The sequence below is a fragment of the Anastrepha obliqua genome, chromosome 5 (assembly GCF_027943255.1).
Source record: "Anastrepha obliqua isolate idAnaObli1 chromosome 5, idAnaObli1_1.0, whole genome shotgun sequence".
NCBI classification, from domain to species: Eukaryota; Metazoa; Arthropoda; class Insecta; order Diptera; family Tephritidae; genus Anastrepha; species Anastrepha obliqua.
Genome location: NC_072896.1, coordinates 50,669,090 through 50,692,282, shown reverse-complemented (window position 1 = coordinate 50,692,282; position 23,193 = coordinate 50,669,090). Strand labels below are relative to the sequence as shown.

At 37.6% G+C, this 23,193-nt stretch overlaps 3 protein-coding genes across 6 annotated transcripts in view; 2 read left to right on the top strand and 1 right to left on the bottom strand.

The window, feature by feature from the left end:
- The window catches only part of LOC129246796 (uncharacterized), a 37,981-nt gene extending 33,307 nt beyond the window's left edge, over positions 1 to 4,674 (top strand). For all 4 annotated transcript variants that reach the window (XM_054885406.1, XM_054885407.1, XM_054885405.1 and 1 more), the window contains 2 exons: positions 2,059 to 2,271; positions 3,526 to 4,674. In XM_054885406.1, the coding sequence (XP_054741381.1) occupies positions 2,059 to 2,271; positions 3,526 to 3,750 (438 nt within the window). In that variant the 3' untranslated portion in view covers positions 3,751 to 4,674. The remainder of the gene's footprint in view (positions 1 to 2,058; positions 2,272 to 3,525) is intronic.
- A 5,728-nt stretch (positions 4,675 to 10,402) lies between these two features.
- Positions 10,403 to 11,506, bottom strand: LOC129248738 (piggyBac transposable element-derived protein 4-like). Its single transcript, XM_054888355.1, has one exon. The coding sequence runs from the start codon at positions 11,504 to 11,506 to the stop codon at positions 10,403 to 10,405; it is 1,104 nt and encodes a 367-aa protein (XP_054744330.1).
- A 5,605-nt stretch (positions 11,507 to 17,111) lies between these two features.
- Positions 17,112 to 19,579, top strand: LOC129247976 (titin). The gene is made up of 2 exons (XM_054887365.1): positions 17,112 to 17,182; positions 17,247 to 19,579. Exons 1-2 carry the CDS (start codon positions 17,162 to 17,164, stop codon positions 19,539 to 19,541), a joined length of 2,316 nt encoding a protein of 771 aa, XP_054743340.1. The 5' UTR covers positions 17,112 to 17,161; the 3' UTR covers positions 19,542 to 19,579.
- The last annotated feature ends 3,614 nt before the right edge of the window (positions 19,580 to 23,193 follow it).

Here is a 23,193-nt window from a genome sequence, read left to right as displayed (position 1 = left end):
CATATATATTTCATTGCTTGGTTAGTTGGTGAAAGTGGTGATTCATCCAGAATCCAACTAGCGCACCCGCGCCATTTTCTTGCCGCATCCTCGCTACCAAGTTGAGTAATGGTTATTTATAGCATGACTATATCCAATCTGTGCGGTGTACGAACCTTATTAAGTTGTTGACGTTTAAGCCAGACAGTTGTTCGAGACTCTCGAACAGGGGTTTGCTATGGGTTGCCAAAAGCCAGTTATGACTGGCGTGAGTCTCCGGCGTCCTGTCAATGTTGATGTTTCTTTGTGGTTGTAGGCGGTCCATAACGTTCTGCTAACTTTGCATGTTGTCTGGTCTCTCCATCTGCATTCCGAGATTTGTAGATACTTTAAAGATATTGCATTCTCGATTGCACCCAGTGGTGTGAAAAAAGATTCAGCAAGAATATTACCCATGTGGAAGATCCCCATCTTGCTAGTTCATCCGCTCTTTCGTTTCCTTCAATGATCCGATGTCCCGGGACTCAGATTAAGGTAACTTTATGGCTTACACGCAAGGTAGTAAGGCTATTCCTACTTTGTTTCACCAATTTACGGGTTGTTCTAGATGAGTCCTGACTTGACTATCCGAAAGAATAGCGATATTGCACTTAAAGGAGAAGTCTGCAGTGAGTAGCCTACAAGCTTCCCCTACTACCATTACTTCCGCCTGCAAGACACTGCAAGTATTGCGAATGTGTACAATTTTTTCTATTCTAAGCCACCTCCAGCACCACACTCCATTTTTTGAACCATCTGTGTAGACTGTAGTATCGAAGTTATTTAGTGAGAATCCCTTACTCTATTCCTCCCGAGATAGAAAGAGAGTGGCAAAATTTCTATTGAAAGTCATCGATATAATCAGTCCTCTCCAAGGTGAACTTAGTTTGTCGCACTAATAGACTGGCATGACCATACGTTTTTTCACTCCAGCGCCACCTTACATATATATCTCGATAGGTATTTACCGAACCCTTTCTCCAGTTTGATGTCTAGATCTTGATGTTATTCCGCGAATGGAGGAATCTACGGTTTAATGCCAACTCCGAACGGCAGATGGTTTTCATAGCGACCGCTCTTAGAAACAACTTTTTTAATCATTTGATTCTTCATGTCCACAGTGGCTCGCGTACCCATACACACCGAATGATAGTCAAGCACAAACCTACTCAGCTATAGCGACTGAAAGCCTTATTTTCTACACAGAGACCATAGTTTCGTATTTTGTTCATATTTAACTTTAAAAAAGTCGCGGGAAAAAAGTGATTTTTGTCGCAAATGTAGTATAGAAGGGAATTTTAAATGTGACGGGAGTCATTTTAAAAGTCCGTACAAAAATAAAAACTACTTGATTTTTTGGGGTTAACCTTTTTTATTTTTCGACATAGTCTCCTTTTGCATTGTTCTCGTATGTTGATCTCTTCCGTAAAATAGGATTTGTCTTAGCTTGAAAAATAGCGATTCGTTTCTGCAATCACCTCCTCGTTTAGATAAAATCTTTTTCTCGCCATCCATCTCTTCAAATTAGAAAACAAATAGTATTCCGGGAGATCCGAGGGAGCCAAGTCTGGAGAACAGAGTGATGTAAAACGAGTTGAAACCCTATTTCCATTAATATTGCGACCACAACTGCTGAGGTGTGAGCTGATGCGTTGCCGTGATCAAAAAGGAAAATCCCTCGGTTTCCTCGATTCAAACGAATTCCAAACACATAGAAACAGACCGATCTGGCTGAAACTTGGTGTATGCTCTTTCAAGATATACTATTAACTAAATATAACCTCGATATGCGTCAGTAGTACCATCTATCTGACTTTGCACGGACTTTTCAAACGACCATTGTAGACTTGTATAAGAATTAATTATAAATAAAGAATAATTAACTTAATATTTCACTGAGGATAGTAAGTAGTAAGAATGTTGTCGCAGAATTTTCTATTGCATATCATTTGGAGACTTATAAAAATTTAACAACTTCCTTCATTTTAAAAATCTAGTAAATATGTATATCCTTACATTTATTTACGTTCTCTACTGTAGTTACTGTACTCCATACAAGGCATGAAATCACCTTCCCGTTTGCGCTTTACCGCCTTCATGGCCTTCCTTACCGAAATGTTCTGCCAGTTGAAACGTCGCCAGTTGCAACTGCGTACTCAATGTGAAGGGGCACCACCGCCATTGGTCCTGCTGACTTTGCTCTCCAAATGCTGCGAAGACTGTGTTATGCCACCTGTACGCTCGCTATCTGAGGTAAGTGAGTCAAAACTTTTAACTTACATATTTATTTGTTAGTCAACACACAACCATAACTTATTTAAAGTGTTTGAGCTTAATTCTAAAAGCTTAAAAATAACATAAAAAATAGAGGTGTTTTTTGGGAAAAAGCTTTGGCACGGGAAAATATTAGGCTGTAAAAAGATGAAAGTAGGAGGAGAAGAACAAGGAAGCATTAGAAGAACTTACATATCTATTTGCATATGTATGTGTACGTGCATATTGGCAACTTAGTAAGCAAAATAATGTAGGAGTTCATTTTTAAAGCGCAATGTACTTCCGCTGCTTTTGATCTTTTTTAGCAGAGCGTTTCAAAGACGAACAGCAAAAACGAAGAACTGACGTCGGATACAAGGCAACTGTATTTCATACTAAGCACGTTGAGTTATCGGGCCGATCTAGTGAATTGAATTAGTGCGACAAGGCATTTGGGCTCACGAGAGTTAATGACCTTGTGAAGCAGCATTAGGCATTTTACTTTTAACATCTTAACAGTTCGAGATCGAGAACTTATAATGGTTCTTTTCTAGAGATATAAAAACTGTTTTCAAATAAAAAACATAGAAAAATGTCAATGAAATGTCCAATAAGTATTTTGTATTATTGTATAGCTATTACTTAACGGTCGCCGGTCATTCGGCTAAATGGGTTGATGCGTGACTACCATTCGGAAAATGTAGGTCCGAATCTCCGTGAAACACCAGAATGAAAAAAAGTGGTTTCTCATAGCGGTCGCTCCTCTGTAGCTAATGGGAAACCTCCGAGTGTATTTCTGCCATGAAAAACGTCTCATAAAAAAATATCTGCTGTTCGGAGCAGGTACTCTGAATAGCCGGGTCAAATGAGTAACGAGTACCCGCAAACCTCTTCGATGCTCATTACTCGAACAGTACTAAGTTGTTCAATAAGTTTTGCGGTTCGATAAGAGAGGACTTTGCTACTGGCCTAAATTTTTGTTTGTCATGTTGGTAAACTCTTCATATGAACGTATGTGAAGTTTCATTTCCATCTGTCAATTCATTCTTTCTTTACAAGCCATTGGAAATAATCAAGTACCTATTAAAATCCAAAAGCAAACGCAAAATACATGTAAATCTAGTTTTTACTACTGCTATCACCTTGAATAGATTCGCTTTGATCCACACTTATTCGAAAATTTATTAATAAATTATTATAAATTTATACATATGTATGGTAAGTACTAAATTTTGTGAAATTTTTATTTTACAGATCGAATGCCTTTTTTATGTGCTCACCTGCATCGGTCAAGATATGGAAGTACAGCTGCCACAACAGTTGGAGTTGTTGTTGTCGCTGGTGCGTGATGCTTTCTTGAATGCAAGTGACGCTGCACCAGCCATCCGTCGCACTTTATTGCAATTAATTGAACTGCAGGCATCACATTGGCAATTGCCCGGAAACACTGTCTTATATTACTATCCATCAGCTAAGTAGTATAGCCTTACGAACAGCTACTCGTATGTAGAATCAACCTTCGTTTACTCTCTTCAAACTGAATATAAGTATAACCATTGTGTTATTCAGTACTCAGTTGAGACACAGCTGCTCAATTTTCGCAATTTCACATCCACTCAGTCATTTCAATTTTTCTTGTATTATAACTGACACTTGAGAATCATTTAAGATATATACTATATGCAGTTGTGCTCTTTTTATTATTATATTTTTTTAATTTATTATAAAATAAGACAAGAATTGAATTTTTTGTGAAAGCATTTACTGAAAAAAAGATGCAAATTGTATTCAAGCAAGCGACTGTTTGCTTCGGAGAAAGCAGAAAAGCCAATATTAGAAAAAAATATAGGCTGAACTTATAACAGATTAATCATAACAAGGGAAAAGTACTAACCTCAAAGATAGTCATGACACAGACATTCAAATATGCATACATACATGTCATACAATACAAAATATACATACATACATGACTACTTATGTACATATTAGGTGTATACCTAAGAAATTGGAATTCATATATATGCAAGTTTAAATAGCTACAAATGAATAATAACATTTTCTAACTGCATCAACCGCTGCTAGAAGTTGATATTTCACAAGGTGTCGCAAGCGTCGCATTGTCTTATAACGTAACAGTTTAAAAACGGTTAAATAAATATTTAGAGTGCTTGAAACTACAGCCAACTGTTTTTATCTGTGTGAAAATTCATAATATACGGTACCTTGCGTACCCTCTAAATATATTTGTGGTCATTTAAAGTTTACGACTTACAATCAATACGACACTTACGACACCTCTGTGTAAGTTTCTCCCAACTACGCTAAGTAAGTCGAGTTTTATGAGTGTATCTACAAATGACGATATGCAGATCAGTTCCGTCGGAATCATATTTTGCTCCCTCTATAAACAAAAGCAATGCCCTTACTTTTTGATTGTTGAAAATCCTGGACATATCATTCTTGGAAAATGGAAAAATACCTAAGAAGTTTATGTTTCCTTCATCCATTGTTCATTGTAAAAATGTTTTTATCCATTTCAACTTGATCATTCGAATCTTGTTACATGAGTATAAATAAAATATGAATAAATAAATAAATAAAAATTACGGGAGTAGTCAACAATATCAATGTACTTAGAGAAATGCAAAGGTTGGTGCCCATATCTTCTAATATGTTTTTACAGATGAGTTTAAAATATTCAATAGAGGCGATTCAATTATTTTCCCACACTTCTGGATACTTTTCAATTCGAAAAATAAACTGCCTCCATTAATAACTAGTTTTTCTTCGACATTAAGCATTTTTAGAAGTTGGAAAAACTGCTTGAGCACCTCGTCATCGCTATTTAGAGTTCTCACTTCGGTCTTGGCATGTTGGTAACAATTTCGGGAGATACCTTACAACTTACATTTGTACACTGTTTTCCATTATCTACTTATATTATTTGTTGTGTCCATTTCTTGAGTGTTTGTCTGTGCAGCCTCATTTATTTATTTTGCATACTCGTACTCCTAAATTTTAATGTAGATTCTTATTAGAAGAGAAGCTCAAATTATTTATAATACTGCATATAAAAACAAATAAATTCTAGTACATATTTCTTATATATTGTATGCACGTCAAAACTGTTTAATATATTAAATAAAAAATATTAAATAAAAATACTAGTCAGAGAACAAGAAAACTAACAATGATTTTTATTGGGGATTAGGGCTTAACACCCTGCCCTATGGAAGGACAAAATGTTAACCCTGGGTAAACCGCTGTTCGAGAGTCTGGAACAGCTGTCTGGCTTAGATGTCAACAACCTGATAAGGTTCCTGAACCGCACAGACTGGATATAGTCATGCTGAAAATAACTGGCAAACAAGTTGGTAACGCGGATTTGGCAACAAAATGGTGCGGAAGCGCTAGTTGAATTCTGGAAGAATCACCACTTAAACCAACCAACCAACCAAGAGAGATTTACCAGAGCAGTCGTTTTGACTGGTTGTGCGATTTCAATTCAAAATTCCTACTATTTACATATAACATTTGCTTTCCGAAATGATGCTATGACTTTTGTAGCTATAAGTGGAGAATACATTTTATGAACTTAATGTTACCTTATATATATTAATAACAAAGATATTTTTATTGTTGACATTTATACCAGTACCAGTCAAAATGACTGGTGCATGTTTCTATGCAGAAACGTGTGATTTCGGAGGAATCATAAGGAATATATCGCCAAATAGCTTCGTTCGTTTCGTTATCGGCATTGAGCCGTTGCTAATGTGTTCCTATTACATATTTGGAACATACAAGTATTTGTACTGAGTTAGAAGCCTCTCGAGTTTTGGGGAAAAACTGGGCAATTCCGCAAGCAAAATTGAAGGTATTTATTGCAATATTGTTCGCATGTGAGACGTCCGGAGGAAATACTTTGAGGCTTCAATATTTGTAGAACAACAAGAGGGGACCATCATTTTTCTCCAGCTCTGTGTGTAGACGAGATTTTATTCAGATTCTGCGATACACTCGTTTCGACAAAAGAAATCAGAGGACTCAACGTTTGCAAACAGACGGATGTTCTAGTTTCAGCAGTTTGGGACAAAGTTATTGAAAACAGTCAAAACTGCTTCAAACCGGGAGCTCATATTGCCGTGGATGAGCAACTGTTTCCAATGAAGGCGAGATACAGATTTACTTCGTATATGCCAAACAAACCACATAAATTTGGCATACATTTATGGCTGGCATAAAAATGTAGCTAACCGTATTTAGAAAAAGACGAGTCTCGAAATGCACCAACCTCCTAAGCGAGTTTGTCGTAATGAAGCTTCTTGAAACGTATACCAAAGTATTCCTTGGGCGTTAAAATTAAGATCTAAAAATACTTCGTTGCTAACAATACGTGCAAGCAAAAAGGAATTTTCGAAAACTTCCACGTTTCTCAACCTTGTTGTACCAATCCACTAACCGTTTATAAAAGCAAACCAAATAAAAAAGTGCTTATACTAAGTACAAAGCATAAACACATCAAAATTGATAAAGCTGCTAAGAAATTACCTGAAACTGTATCGTTTTATAATATAGCCGGAATAAACAGCTGAACATATTGTACAAAAACACAACGGGAGAAAATATTTCACATTCTCATACCTGTAGACTATCTGTTTAGATTAGTTGTTGTTGTTGTTGTAGCAGCAAAAATATTCCCCATACATGTACGAGGTGTGCGCTGAAGTGACAGTCCTTGACCGGATATATAGTAAATCTAGGTCGTTCCGGTAACGTATAACCGACTGTCGGGGGCACGTATTTATGTTAGTAAAAGAATTTCCTGCACGGCAAAAACTTCACGAATATGATATTCCAACTACAAGTGTCGCGGTTTCTGTACGCAAATGGTGCCAAATAGAGTATTGCAATAATAATCAGACGACAAATATTTGTAAGACATGCAAAAAAAATATATGCGGAGAGTGTACACACATGAAAATCTACTTATGTAGAAATTCTGACCGACAAACTGTAAACAATTAAGAATTTTGCTATTTGACGATGTCTATAAATTCATTTGTCTATTACAACTAATATTGCTCAACTTTTTTTGTATTTTTTAGGAGTGAATAAAGATTGGAAGTCACAATAAGCAATTTTTCTTATACACCAGTCATTTTGACTGGTTTTGGTAGAAAAAGGTATACTTAAATAGCTGGTAAATCTAGTGTTAATAAACTATTGCTTAATTGATTACGATAACTCAGAGGTGTGATCCCGATTTACTGATATCAATGGCTGACATAGAAACTTGTGTTTATGCTCCGTCTTTTATTTAGAGCGATACCAGAAATGTTTTTTTTTTTTTGTAATTTAGGCGCAATTCGTGAACAGTAATTTTTAGAAAATCAAGAGAAACACGAAAAAGTTATCCCCAGCATGATAACGTTCGGCTCATGACGCAAAAGAGATGATCATCCACCGTATTTTTCAGATTACGCCTTCTACCAATAATTAGTTGCGATCGAGAGCACATGTTTTGGCTTATCAGCATTTTTACTCTTTTGAAGAAGTCAAAAATTTATCGATTCATTGATGGCAAGTGTTTTCCAAATGGAAATTTTTCCCAGATGAAGAGATAAGAGAAGATGGAGCGGGAAACAAATTGGAGTCTTTAGAGCCAGTCAAGCTACACTCAAGGCCCTGGAGAACGCAAAGGCTATAAGGAACACAAGACTACATAAAAAAATCTTGGTGGTATAATTTTTCACCGGCCAGTCCCCCCAAAGGTATCGTAGGAATTTTCTTGGATATTGTTTTTGAAGCATTATTTGAAAACATTTTCTGAAGATCTTTTTTATAATACCTCACGCAAGTCGGTAGGTAGGTAGGCAGGTAGGTGACATGGTTGAAGTGCCAGTCTGGCACTCCTCAAGTAGCACTAAAGCGCCGTTTTGATAGCATTGTAAGACCTCCAACAGGCAGATATCTACAGCGAGCCAGAGCTTTTGATATAATGGAGAAGATTGATGGGATTTAGGTTGGCGCACTGGCCCAGGCTGTCGAAGAAAGGGACACTCAGTGATCTTAATCGTCCAGCTGCCAAACCCGGACATTTACAGAGAAAATGCCCTTCTCTGAAAGATCCCCACAGCTTATGCAATGGGCGTGAAATAGTAACCCTAGCTTTTCCGCGTGTGTGCCGATCGTCCAGTGACCGGTAAACACAGCTACGAGTTTGGAAATTAATTGGCGAGGAGTCCAAAGGACTTTCTGAATCTTCCGTACATTGTACTGTGCTAAAGGGTTTTCAAAATAGCACATGAAGAAGAGCTCCATCTTTTCTGCGTTTTCCTAAGAAATAATTTGTGCAGTTCCCCTTTAACAATTGCAAGGGGATGCTGATACCCGGGTAGAAGGTCTCTGAGGCCAATTCAATCCCCTTCCTGGCAAGCTCATCAGCAATTTCATTTCCTCCTATGTTCCTATGTCCTGGAATCCAGATCAGAGAAATGTTACCTGCACACCCAAGAGATTTGATCTCCTCCTTACAGGAGTTTGCTAGTTCCGTTCTGCACCATGGCGTCGTCAGAGCCTTGATCGCGGCGAAAATGTTAATATCTCCCACGTTCCCGCGTTCCCTAAGCATTTTGCATGGCGCTGCAGGATCGCAAAGACTTCTGCTTGAAAAACACTAGCAGTATTCGGCAGTTTAAAGAAGATAGATATATTGGCTCATTTAGAGAAAACCCCTGCTCCGACTCCCTATTTCATCTTGGAACCGTCAGTGAAGACAGTCGTAAAAGCTTCGGTGCAGGTTTTCCTCTCAATGCAATCCTGCCTATTTGGAAAGATCGCCCTAGCACGACGCTCAAGCTCTAGTTTGCGAATAGAGAGATATGTTCAAAGTTCGGGGAAATACGGTGTTAACTGCCCGAAAATGCTACCAAGTCCCCTGAGAGATTGCCTCCAAAGGCCAATCTCCCTTAACCTGATTGCACTTTGAGCTGCGATGGAAATAACGTAAAATTCGATGCGAAGTAAGTGCAAAAGGACATTCAGGGCAGCACTGGGACAAGTTTTACATGCAGTCCTTTGCATGCCGGTAGGTTCTCTGAAAAAAAATTTCTAATTTGCTAAATAGCAAACCTGGTAGTTTATCATCCTTGGTAGAATAGTATTAACCCTTAACTGGTCCGGTACTCCATGAGTAACATAACTGGTCCGGCGTAGTCTGTGAGACGAGTACGTTTTGAAGCTCAATAATAAAACACAACATAAAGTTATTATTATTTTTTAATAAACATCGATATTATGAACACAAATGAACTATATTTAGTAAAAATACATGCAATTGGGGCAAAGTCTAACAAATTATAAACACAAGAAGAAATAATGTACCACACATCTACAAAAAATGCTTATTCTTTCCGAAAATCATAAAAAAGTGAGAACAAGCTAGTTAACTATTTTTTTTTAAGAATTGATTTGTAAATCATTATATAACCATAAAACTCATAAAGATATGGAAAGTTGAAGGTGGTTTTGTATCCAGCAAGGCCCAAAGTTCACAAGTTTGAGATACAGTTTTTGCAGATTGGATCTGTGCACCCTAAGCAGACTGGATTCTTGCAATAAACGCATAGGTATTTGGTCATCCTGCGTTTGTTGCTAGGACATATATGGCAAATCTTACGTTTTTGGAGAATAAGATTTGTTTCATCATTAGTTGGTTGTTCTTCTGGAACTCTAAGTATCCTTCTAATCATGGTTCGTATTTCACGTGGCATATTCATCATTGTTATGCGCCGTTTCATATGATCTTCCACCAATTGCATAGCTAGCTGTTTTCCAAAAACATTTTTTTCTTTTATTATTGGATTGTTTTTGTAACACTGATGAAGAATATAAGAATTTACCACAGAAATATCCAAGACACGGAAAAAGATTGTCAATGGCCACCTTCGACTACGACGACTGGATGTACTTTTTGAACACTTTTCGTCAATGGAATCAACTCCTCCTTTATTTTCGTTATAAAAGGTGATTATTTCTGGTTTATTAGTTAATTGGTCAGTGTATTCTCTGTCGTGCATGGAAGATATCAGAATTGTGGCTTTTCCAACTTTTCCAACGTGGGAAATTATTGTGCATTCCTCCCTAAATCCGTAGAATGTTGATCCAGCAGCTCTTTTGCGATTGGGTAGGAAGGTCTGTGGTATTTCGGGTTTATTTTTTTTAGGGTGCCTACATACGTTAAATTTTTCTTTAGAAGGACGTCCACTAACTGTATTGAAGAATACCAGTTATCAGCAGTTATGTTGCGATTGCTGTTGAAGAGCGGCGTTGCTAGGCGTAATACTGCTTGCGTAGGTTTTAAAAGTTTCTTATCTTCGTCACTGAGACCAAAACCATCCGAGTCCTTTCCGCAATAGATATAAGCATTATAAAGATAGCTGTTTCTCGCGTCTGTTAAGCACTGAATTTTAAGGCCATATTTTGCTGGCTTGTTTGGCATGTACATCTTAAAGCGGCATCTCCCACGGAAACTCACCAGCATTTCGTCTACAGTAGCAGATTGCCCTAATCCATATAAACTTTGGCAATTCTCTATAAAACTTTTAAACACGAAGGATATAGCTGCAGCAGGGTCATCCTTTTTGCGTTCTTCTCTATCTTCTCGATTATCAAATCTTATCGCAGCCAAAAGGACAGCAAATCTTTTCTTACTAAGAACTGCTCTGAATATGTCCCTTCCAGTTCCATCTGTTGCAAATAGGTGGTGTTTTGAAACAGCAGAATATTTTTCACTCATCGAATTTAGCTTTTTGTTAGTGCACTGCATAATATGTTCAAATATATTGTCACTAAAAAGTAAGCCCCAAATAGCTAGCGGATCTGCAGACTCACCAAGCATCCTTGCCTTTGATTTCAGTATGGGAACTTTCATCACAATGTTATGTTTTCGGACTTTAGATGATGGATGAACTTCTGAAGTACACCACCTATACCGATTTTTGCCATATATATATTTCTTTTCACTTTCCGTTGAGTCCACTTCATCACTGTCATTGTCCTCCTCACATTCAGATAATTCCGAGTTAGTGTCATGCTCTGACTCAATGTTATAGTCGTCCGACACATCGTCTATATCACTACCACTATCAGTGTCTTCGTTATTCCACTTAGAAAGAGTTTCTTCATAATCACAATCGCCCAAACGCACCCGTTTAGATGGCCCAGCCATAACTCACTATATTTGAAACACGCACTAAAGTAACGTAAAGGGTCCGGCGTAGTCTGACAGACTACCGCACAAATATAATCGTTCCTAACTTAGAGTATAACTGAACAAAATCGACAAAAATGTGACTATTTTTTAATGACCAATAGGGGAAGAAATAGGCGGAGCGACCCATATGTAGGTGGTTCCAGTAGCAAATAAAAAGGATTTGTTTATATACGTAGTCTCTCAGACGACGCCGGACCAGTTAAGGGTTAACATAGGAATTGACACCAAATGCTCTATCAGTAGGTAGATATTGATATTAGAAGAGACTAACCACATATTTTTAAAAAGCACATGTTTTATTAAGAGCTGCTTCCGATTGGTCGAAATATAGATTATGTATTATCAACCTTTTCGCTCAGAAAACTAAGGCTAATAAACTTTGCCGCGTGCCGAAAACGATGGTGTGGTCATTGTGTCAATATTTCTCGCAAGCTTGAACTCGCAAAACCAACTGGTAGAACGTGCATGACTCGTTAAATACGCCTATCACCGCGGAATTAGTCTTCTTAATTCGGTATATAATGATCTAAAGGTATCGAGCACCTTGTGTAAAATACTACACCACTGTGAATGAAGTGACTGTATTTTGTGAAGATCTATTTAGATCTGATAGATCTGCCATCAACTCGATACTCTCGATACGCCAAGTATTTAAACAGGCCTGCGAAAAAAGAGTGGGTTTGCATCATTACTTTATCGACGATTTGGGCAGCATAATACGGATATGTGGAATGGCTTTCAGTAATTGTCTGTCATAATTGGGAATTACCTCTCTAAACCGCTTGATATGAAGCGAAATATCAGACAGAGTAATTCATTATCGATTGACTGCTTTAATCTAATGATGAAAAAAAGTGCTTTAATCTATGAAACTAAATCGCTCAGTCCTGATTTCTTATCTCAGCCTACAATTGCTGGCTTATGTCGATCATTGAGACTCATTGACCGCGTCGGGCTCCTGCTTTTTTTTTACCCTGAGTGAAGAAGTGAAGCGAAAGGAACTGAGGTTGGATGATACAAGACGAAGCGTATCGGCTCATACTTCACTGTTTTTTTACTGAGATTTATTATTTTGAAGAACACTTCGTTTACTTTGGATCCGGGGCCAACATTAAACCAGTCAACACCGAGCCTTTATTTTTAACAAGTGCTACTCTACTCAACGGATAAGTAGCCTCCTGCTTCAACAAACAAGAGCACGCTTTATAAATCGCTCATCATACCTGCCCTGTTTTATGAGTACACGAATATCATAGACGATAAAATGAAGAGCTGTATTAGCTTTGCATAGATACATATAGGTATGTATGTATACATATAGTAGTAGTAGTAGTAATTTTTTATTTATTTATAAATATTGCATCTTACATTTCAATAATTTATATAATAGTTCATTTAAATATATAAATACACAAAGAAAGAAATAATAAATTTGTGGCAATAACAATATTATCTGTCACAGCTCAAAAATTAATCAAAAATTAAACTCTACAATAAGAAATTCTCTATAGCGTAAGGCTAAGTATATAAAGCAAGTTAGCCTTTCCAATTATGGCCATTAAGTATATCTATTACTTCTGCTTCATTTAGCTTCACTGGGTTAAGTATCTTGTTCTGATCTCCTTCACTACAGAACATCTTCCTAAGAAGTGCTGTATATCTTCTTCCTCGTTTAAATTGCAGAGGGTGCATATTTTCTGGGTATTTCCATTGGTGGTTGCATTTAGCTAAAGTAAACTACATCTTGCTTTGAAAATTGTTGCAATGTCAGCTAGTCGCATATCTTCTTTAATATGTGTATGATTCCCTTTTTGAGTAGTCTAAATGTTTATTACCTCGCGTCTCGCCTGACTGTACTTTTTGCCTTGCCATGTTGAGATCTTTTATTTTCATTTTGGTAAGAAGTTCCACACAGCTATCTTGCCAGTCTATAGCGGTGCCGTTCAGATGCTTAAGCCAAAACACATTTTTACTTAAGATGCCTTGTGCTAGTTAGTATGGGAGTCTGTTGCAATTGTATTTATAAATGGTTTTCCAGATATACTTCCTGTGTAGTTCTAAAGAATAAATGTGGCTATCTTCTAAATTAGTTTCTGATGTTATTGCATAATTCGGAGTGAACTCGGGTAGTTTGGGGATTCTTTTAATGAAGTAACGTTAAAGTTTATTTACTTCATCGAATAAGGGATACCCCCAAACTTGCGCTGCGTAGAATTGTATCGCTCTGCATACCGCTTGGAACAGCTTCCATTTTGATTTTAATGAATTAATGGCTTCGGTAAAAAATCGTTCCATGTGTAATTAATACTAGCTTTTGCTGAAGTATTTCTGGCTTCTAAGTGCTTACCGAATGCCATTTTGGGTATGAGAATGACACCAAGATATTTATATTCGGCCACCAATTTAATTTCTTCACCTTGGTACCACCATTTTTCTGCCTGTGAAAGTCGTCCACCTCTTCTAAAAACCATCATCTCCGATTTATTTGAGTTTACTTTCATATTTCATTCAGCGCAGTAATTCTCCAGGTTATTAATCTTGGATTGCTTGACTTTGGGGTTATCCGCCAGGAGAACAATATCATCGGCATAAAGGAGAAGACGTATATTCATGCCCTCAACCAATAGTCCACTTTCCAAATAGTCGTGACAACAGACATCCTTGTTTCACACCAGTGCAGGTTTCAAAATAATCGGATACTTCTTTTCCGGTCCAAACTGCAGATCTACTATTCTCGTAGATATTTTCTACCAGGTTCGTTATTTTACTAGATATTACCATCTGTCGAAGATTATAATATAAATAAACGGTCTCCTCGGCACCCTGTCAAACGCCGCCTTGAAATCAACAAAATATGCCTAAACTTTTTGATTTTCATGAAACTTTAGATGTACAATAGACGCAAGATTATAAATGTTATCTACAGTTGAATAGTTTCTTCTAAAGCCTGTTTGGAATTCTGTGAAAACGTTTTTTTTCTACCCTATTTGCAAGTTTTGCGTTAATCAATCCCATTAACATATATATATATATATAATTGGCTTGTATTGGATATTTGGCCGACCTCCTCCTCCGATTTGTGGTGTGAATCTTAATGTTGTTCCACAAATGGAGGGGCTTACAGTTTTGTACCGCCTCACAGTGCGGCCGATTCCCAAAAAGCTGGCCAAAAGTCGAAAAAAAAAGTTTCTAGATAGAGTTTTTTTGTCTTTGGGTTGGCTAGAGTAATGCCTTGAGTAGTGAAAACCGTTCATAGCAACGTCCTGTACCCTAAGTATCTTCTGTATTTTCAGTCGCAACGTGGCCTTCGTTTGAGCATCGTATTACTGTCGATGAATAGTGAAAGTTGTACACATTTGAAAGATTTTGTAATGGAGTAAATTGAACAAAACCAAATGGAATCATCTTCGGAAGGTTAGTAAAATACGAGAAATCTTTAGTACATATCAATACCTCTACACAAAATTTTTAGCTGCAGCAATACGTAGATACATTTTTTGCAATTTTTTTTATAAAATTTGAGTTTTCAAACTGTATAGTAATACAACGCCGTCATATGCTGCTTTGAAACCTATTAAAGGTTACTCAAAAAAGTAATGGTTACTGAATAAAACAAGATTCAGCTGCTACCACTTGCTACCTTGCGACCCCGAAAACATATAAATTTACATGCATCGTGATTATGTTCTAGAATATACGCTATTTCACGTGAGGGGGTGGCCAATAGGGGTAGAAGGGGGTGGATTTTCAAAATTTTAAGATCAAATTCGTAATCAGCGACCCCGACAACCCCCGAGTAAGAAATTTTGAATCAATTACTTAATTTTTTGAGTTTTGGCCAGCTTTTCGGGAATCGGCCGCACTGTGTACTAACGGTAGATGCTTCTTCATAAGGTATTTCTACACTTGGAGATATTTCTGCTATGAAAAAAAGCAGAAGTATGTAAGTGGTAGTCCCCACCAAGAGGTATTAAGATGGTTTGTTAGTCAAAACTTTTTGATCCGAATTGCATAAGTGGGGTATCATAGGAAAGGTTCTAAGTCAAGTCTTATTTTAGTTTGTTTATCTTCCTCACTTTTCCCTAAAAATATCTTTTAAAAAGGCTCTACTTTTTAATTTTCAAAAGTTAAGTACATTTCCGTTAGTTAAGGTATGAATTTAGTCCTATGGAAAATTTGAGTGAAATCCAAGACCGCGTTAAAGAAGCATGTTACGTTTAATTCGGAATGGCTGATATTAATTAGTGATTTATAACATATGTATGTGTATATTAAAAAAATTCAGAGTTACGATTTAAAATTTGCACATTATTTGTTTACTACTTTCGCGATGTAATATATTTTTCTGTTATTTTTCAATCCAATTTTTAGACGTATGAATTTTTTCGCCTACTTGATCGCACCCACATAAAAGCATTCCTACTATCTGCATACATACTCCACTTCAATCAGGGATGTGTTTGCAATATAGAGCGGACATACTATTTAAAAATTGTTTACAGGAAGATTGTGCCCTAAAGCCGTGAAAATTGTACGCAAATGTACGTGATTAGCAGTAATATTTAGATCCATATACACGGGTATATAATTTTTATAAACATATTAGTGGCAATTTATAACAGTTTTGTGCTAATTTCTTAACATTGTGCGCTTAAGCTAATGCTGAAAATAATACAAACAAATAGATAAACGTTGGGCTTTGAAGTGGGAAATGCTTCTATAAAATATATCATAAGTTGAGGAAGCGTATCGATGAGGATGCAACCAAGCGTTTGGTACCTGGTTGTCGATAGACATGCAATTGGCTTTTGGTATGCACACCCATGTATGTATGTATATGTGTATGTTTATTTGTGTAGTAATATACAGCCAATGTTATGTAAGACTGGCCATATTAAGTTTTCAATAGGACTTCGAATTATTTTCAGTATGAGTTAATGTAGTATTACATACATATGTAGATAGTGTCTCATACATATGTATGCTATAACACATTGGATCAATCTACAACTTATTTAAACACGCACATTATGTTGAAAGGTAAGTTGAAGCGAGAGAAGCTCAGGCTCAAGCGCAACTGAACAACTTGTAATTAATTGAAAATACCTTTCTGTGTATGTATTTTTAATTCATATCTATGCATGCACACATGTATGCGCATTTGTGCATGTGTACGTACTAACATATATGTATGTATTGTATATGTATAATTGGCATAGGTAGAAAAGCCTGCAGACAGTAGCATTTGCCTTGCACTTGAATCGAAATGCGCAACTTGACTCCATACATACACATAAGCGTACACCAACAATTGAAAGTAAAGCGCATCATATATATAGTTGTACGTATACGTTAGGAGGCGCCTGGAATTAATTGTTCTACTTTTATATGGAATAACTTTGAAAGTGAAAAATTCAGCGTTGGTTATAAATATCGAAAGTATATGCAACACGTCAAACAGTTCGTATATCGTCGGCAAAGCGTCAACTACTTGACGTAGATGGAAGGTTTTTAAACAAAAAACAGATAAAAACTACAAAAACTTTAAGCGATACTCTTTTGGATTTTGGATTAAACACATTCGCAAGGTCTTCCCTCCGCAAGGATAACATGTATTTGCAGCCGCCCATGGTAGCTATGGCCGTCCGGAATGTTTACGCAGTCAATTATTGATGTTTTCATTTCCTTATTATAGCCTCATCAACACCTGCTTCATCGCATACGTCTGCCGCTGTTGCTGCTCTTTTTCCTTTGCTACTTTGCAAGCAGCCAAGCCAAAAGGAATTCACGCCGCCTGCCACGCGATGAGATCCACGAATACGCCATACATCAGTACAACTATGCCGAACGCGATATTCAGGAGGCGAGTGGTAGCGCCTCGGATTTGCGCGGAGAGGAATCGAAACGCGTAGAAATTCAATTGCCCCCACCAAATGCCAGCAAGGATAGTGGCACGTTGCGCGGTAAACGCGGTGCAAAGAAATTTCGTCACTTCGTACATGTGGTGAAACCGGCGCATAACAAGAAAAAGAAGTTGAATGCACCATCGAAACATCACAACCATCAACATCGTCAACAAAATAGCGCCGAAAGGGAGAGTGGTGCTAGAGATTTGCATACGTATGAGGAAACGCACGAACATGTTGTAGAACCGCCGAGAAAAATGCCATCCGAGCAAAATTCTGAGTTTGTTCCATCGCCCATATTTTCACCCTCACCTGCATTTAACTCGGCTTCGGAGACGCACAGTGAACCGCTAACTCAAGCGTCAGAGTCGTTTGCAACGCACGCCTTTCTCAAACCACCAGCAGTGCCTTATGATGATCCACAAATAAGTGGCTCCGAACATCATGAACATATGCACGAAGAACACGAAGAAGAAGAGCACCATCACGAGAAGATCAAAGTGAAACATCACCATCACCATCATCATCATAATCATGTGAAAGAGATAATTAAGAAGGTACCGGAGCCATATCCTGTGGAAAAGGTTGTACACGTGCCAGTGGAGAAGATAGTGGAAAAAGTGGTGCATGTGCCTAAACCGTATCCGGTGGAGAAAATTATTGAGAAGAAAGTACCATATCCGGTAGAAAAAATAGTTGAAAAAATAGTTGAGAAAAAAGTACCATACCCGGTGGAGAAAATTGTCGAGAAAATTGTTCATATACCTGTGGAAAAAGTTGTGCATATTCCAAAGCCGTATCCGGTGGAAAAAATCGTCGAGAAAAAAGTACCATATCCGGTGGAGAAAATCGTTGAAAAGGTGGTAGAGAAGAAGGTACCATATCCCGTTGAGAAAATTGTTGAAAAAATTGTGCATGTGCCCAAACCATACCCCGTAGAAAAAGTAATCGAGAAAGTCGTAGAAAAGAAAGTGCATGTGCCAGTAGAAAAAATTATAGAGAAAGTGGTGCACATCCCTAAACCATATCCTGTGGAAAAAATAATCGAAAAAATAGTACACGTACCAAAACCTTTTCCGGTCATTAAGCACGTGGCGTACCCTGTTGAAGTTAAAGTACCCGTACACATAGAGAAGCCGGTGCCATATCCAGTTGAAAAGAAAGTGCCCGTACCCTACAGAGTGGAGGTAGAAAAGAAAATACCAGTACCCTATAAAGTAGAAGTGGAAAAGAAGGTGCCTATTTTCATACATGCACCTCACGAACCATACAAGTACGAACACCATGAGCATCACGAGCATCAAGAACACAAGGAGGAAGAACACGAGCAGCATGAGGACAAAAAGCACGACTTTGAAGAACACAAACAATTTGAGCAGCATCATCATGACCTTTCTGGCTATCCCACTATTCAAAGAGCCAATTACGCTAAATTCCAACAACAGAAACATGCCGCAGCAGCAATACGCGCCGAACTTCTCCACCAACAGGTGCATAACTTCGGCTATAAGAACCCCACCACCTCAGCGCCAACCGATCTTCAACAATCTTCCTCGGTTAACACACCATCTTTAGTTCGTTTCGAACCGACGCCAGTGAATAATTTCCTCTCTAAAACAATGCAACAGGTGCATAACTTCGGCTATAAGAACCCTACCACCTCAACGCCAACCGATCTTAAACAATCTTCCTCGATTAACACACCATCTTTAGTTCGTTTCGAACCGACGCCAGTGAATAATTTCGTCTCTAAAATTCCTACCACTTCAGCGCCGGCTGATCTCGACTCTTCCGCTTCAGAAAATAAACCAGCTGTTGTAAGGTTTGAGCCCACATCACTACCTTTTCAAATACATGTAGACGACGGAGCGGCTCTTGAAGATAGCAGCTCATCAAAAGATACGCAATCTGCTGCTAATGATATGCAAGCGCAGGCCAGCACTCACGGTTTTCGCATGTTGGCGCGTCTACAGCCGATTGCATTACCCCTTCAATTGTATCAGTTACATTCGTTGCCGTTCCAACAGCCTCTGGGGTTTTCCCTCCCAGCAATGCACTCAGCAGTGACGAGTAACGGATCCTGAAATGCGCGAAAATTCAACACGAAATACGGACAGTAAGACTGAGCAGACTTAACATGTAAAATAGTTTTAAGCAATGATTTTTTAATTTATAATTTTTATTTAATTTACTGCAATAAGATAAAATTTTTATATGCATTTCAAATCTGAGTTGAAACAATAATTTACAATTAAGACCGAAAAGGGATTGACCCAGGCTTTTAATGAATGAGCAAAAGGTGTATGATATCTTCCGCGCCATCGCTCTAGAAATAGCAATTCAAAACATGTAATATTTAGCAATACGGTGGGTTGATGCGTGAGTACCATTCGGAGGTGCACAAGTTCGAATCTCCATGTATGAAACAGTAAAATGATAGAAAGAATTGTATCTAATAGCGGTCACCCCTCGGCAGACAATGCCAAACCTCCGAATGTATTTCCACCATGAAAAAGCTCCTCATAAAACAAACCATCGGCCGTTCGAAGGCGACTTGAAACTGTAGATCCCTCCATTTGTGGCAAGACATCAAGACGCACACCAAAAAAGCGGCATGTTCGTTAATTTTAGCTCGAAAAATAACTTAACTGAGGTGACAGCGCAGGCAACAATGTCTCGTGCAATGTTCACTGGCCCTCTCTAACCAAATTAAAGAGTATTTTTTGATGTGAAAATAAACCATTTGCGTCGCATTTACTTTTAGAAGTCCAAGCTTTAATGGTATTAGATTTTAACGCATTCCTTACCACAAATTTATAATTTATGAATATATCCTTCGGCCGCCGTAGCCGAATGGGTTGGTGCGTGATTACCATTCGGAATTCACATAGAGAACGTCGATTCGGATCTCGGTGAAAGACCAAAATTAAGAAAAAGATTTTTCTAGGTCCCTCCATTTGTGGAACAACATACCATACAAGACGCATACCACAAATAGGAGGAGGAGCTCGGTCAAACACCCAAAAAAGGTGTACGCGCCAATAACATATATATATATATATATACATCCTTGAAAATGGTGCAAAAGTTGTCCAATGGTCCATGTGAGGCCTCATTACCAACTGATTTAAAATGTTTCACTACTTTTATCTGCGAGCCTGCATATTGAAAGGTATCATTACCAAACTCCCTCACAGTTTTTCTGTTGACAATCTTTCTCGACTAGGATGGTTGCAAAATACTTCAATGATCAAGGACTATTATACATAGCTGATTATTAGTAGAGAAAAAACGTCAACAAAGACAATAATACTAAAATAGTAAAAAAGTTGCGTTTAACAACATAAAATATAAATGAATATGTATATACAGGGTACATACGGTATTTGAGGACAAACATATACATATATGGATATAACTTCCCGAAACTACTATTTTTCTTTTTGCTTTTTTCTTAACTGGAGTACTACGTATGGGGCGTAGTTGAGCGTGGAACCAATAAGCATTCTCATAACACCATTTCTTCTCTGAAGGCAGCAATTTATTTATTTATTTATTTCAGTCTACAGAACATGTTCTTACAGAGTAATTCACTTAATTAAATATGGTAAACAGGTCAAACTTAAATTTTACAATATTATCATTGAAGCTAATGACGTTACAATAATTGTTACACAATCGCGTAGATCCCACAAGAGGTTCATTAAATGCTTAGAAAGGTATTATAAAGGTTAAATAAATGATTAATTCTTAGACTATAAAAAGAAATATGACTTTGGAATTGGCTTAATAACTCTTTGCAGCTGATATTACCATTAATGATATTATAGACAAAAATTATTAAGAAGTACAAGGTGAAGTCCAAAATAAGCAAGACAGGCGTCATGAAAATTTTTTTGATGGCACAATTTTTGTAGTGAAACTTCTTAGGCGTCGATGGACGAGCGAGAATGGAGAGCAAAATTTCAAGACCATGCAACGTGTTGGGCATTTTCGTTCCGAGAGGGAGCAAAAAGATATAACGTAGAGGAAAAGGAGAGAGAGAGCTATACCTTTTATATATCTTAGATACACTTTAGGCTATTTTTCATAAGTTTTTCCTTGTGGTTGCTAATTTCTAGTGAGAAATAACACTGCCTACTTTTTGGCGCTTGTTTGTTGGTGCAAACTTGTAAGAAATATATTTTTGGTGCCTACTTTTTGGCGTTATATTTCCTTGATGCCTACTGTTTGGGGCGCTTTTTGGTCCCAATTTTTTTTGGCGTTTTTTGGTGCCTACTTTTTAACGCTTATTTCCGTTTCCTGGCTAATGCTTATGCGTACTATAAAGTACTATCCATTCCGGCGTCGGATTTATTAGTATTGCCTAGCGGTAATTTGTGCCGTTGCTGCGGTCCTGAAAGCGCTGCGTTTGTGCGGGTGATAAACGCTCTGAGTAGTGTGCGTTGTAGCCACGGTTTGTGTCCGGTGTTTACCTACACCGGTCGACCCTTCTCCGTTTTTTGTAAATTTTGTCTATTTGTATTCTCTGCAAATGCTGTGAATTTATTTAGATATATATTTTTTCTCTCTCTCTCCCTTTGATTCTCTCTCGGGTCTCTTCGTCTTTCTTTGTCTGCCTTGAAAGTTTCACTTCTGTTATGTGTACTACGCTACACGCACTTTTTTTTAGTGAGTTAGTGCGTTGGAAGTTACATCTCTAGCTGACTTCCAGTGAAAGCTTGGTGACATTCGGTTCGGGTTCGCAAGTTATTGCGTCTAAAGTTTCAGTATTTTTGTGTCATCGGTACAAAAATGAGTTTCGAACAAAGAGCTAATAGCAAATTTTGTTTAAAAATCAATAAAACGTTTACCGAAACATTTAAATTGATGAAAAAAGTTCATGGCGATGATTGTCTATCCCGTACCAGAGTTCATGAGTTGTTTACACGTTTCAGAGATGACATGATAAATGACAATGAACATACGGTCCGCCCAAAATCAGTAATCACTGAAAACTCCATCGGAATTGTCGGTCAATTTATCAAAAATTAACCGAAATCATCGTGGGAATTCATGGAATCGGAGTTGAATATCTCCAAAACTTCGATTTATCGCATTAACTGATCATTTGGGCGTACGAAAGGTCTGTGCAGCGTGTTTAAGCGTGTATCGTTCCCCTACTTGTCAAATATCAAAAAATGACAGCGTCAAAAGTGGCATCTACCGAAATAGCGGGCTATTCAAAATAACACCTGTTGTTGGAAAACCCTTTAGTAGAACTAAACCCAAATTCGCAAGTGTTTTTTGTTTTACATATTTTGTTTTAGCAATCTGTTGGTTTAAGTGTAAAAGTTTAAATCAAAATGTTAACAAGCAAACGAAACAATAACAAAAAAGTAGATCACTTTGTCATAGAAACCACCACATCGCAAGAAAAAAAAAACAAATCAGCTATTACGCCATGGTGAAAAAATTTCAAAGGTAAGCTCTTTAACAAACCTTTATTCGGCTCTGATCGAATTTGACAGAATGAGCTGATGGACTGACTTCACTTGAGGTGTGTTTGCAAACAAAAAACTGAAAATGTGTTGGTGATATAAGGAAAATTAAATCAACCAATGACACTTCGTTGTCGTCTTATCAACGACTGATTGGACGAGTGTGGGAATACATACATACGTGTGAAATGGTCGTGCAGAATTCGGCTGCTGAATCCCCAAGTGACGTGGAACCAGAGTTCCCCTCACAATTTTC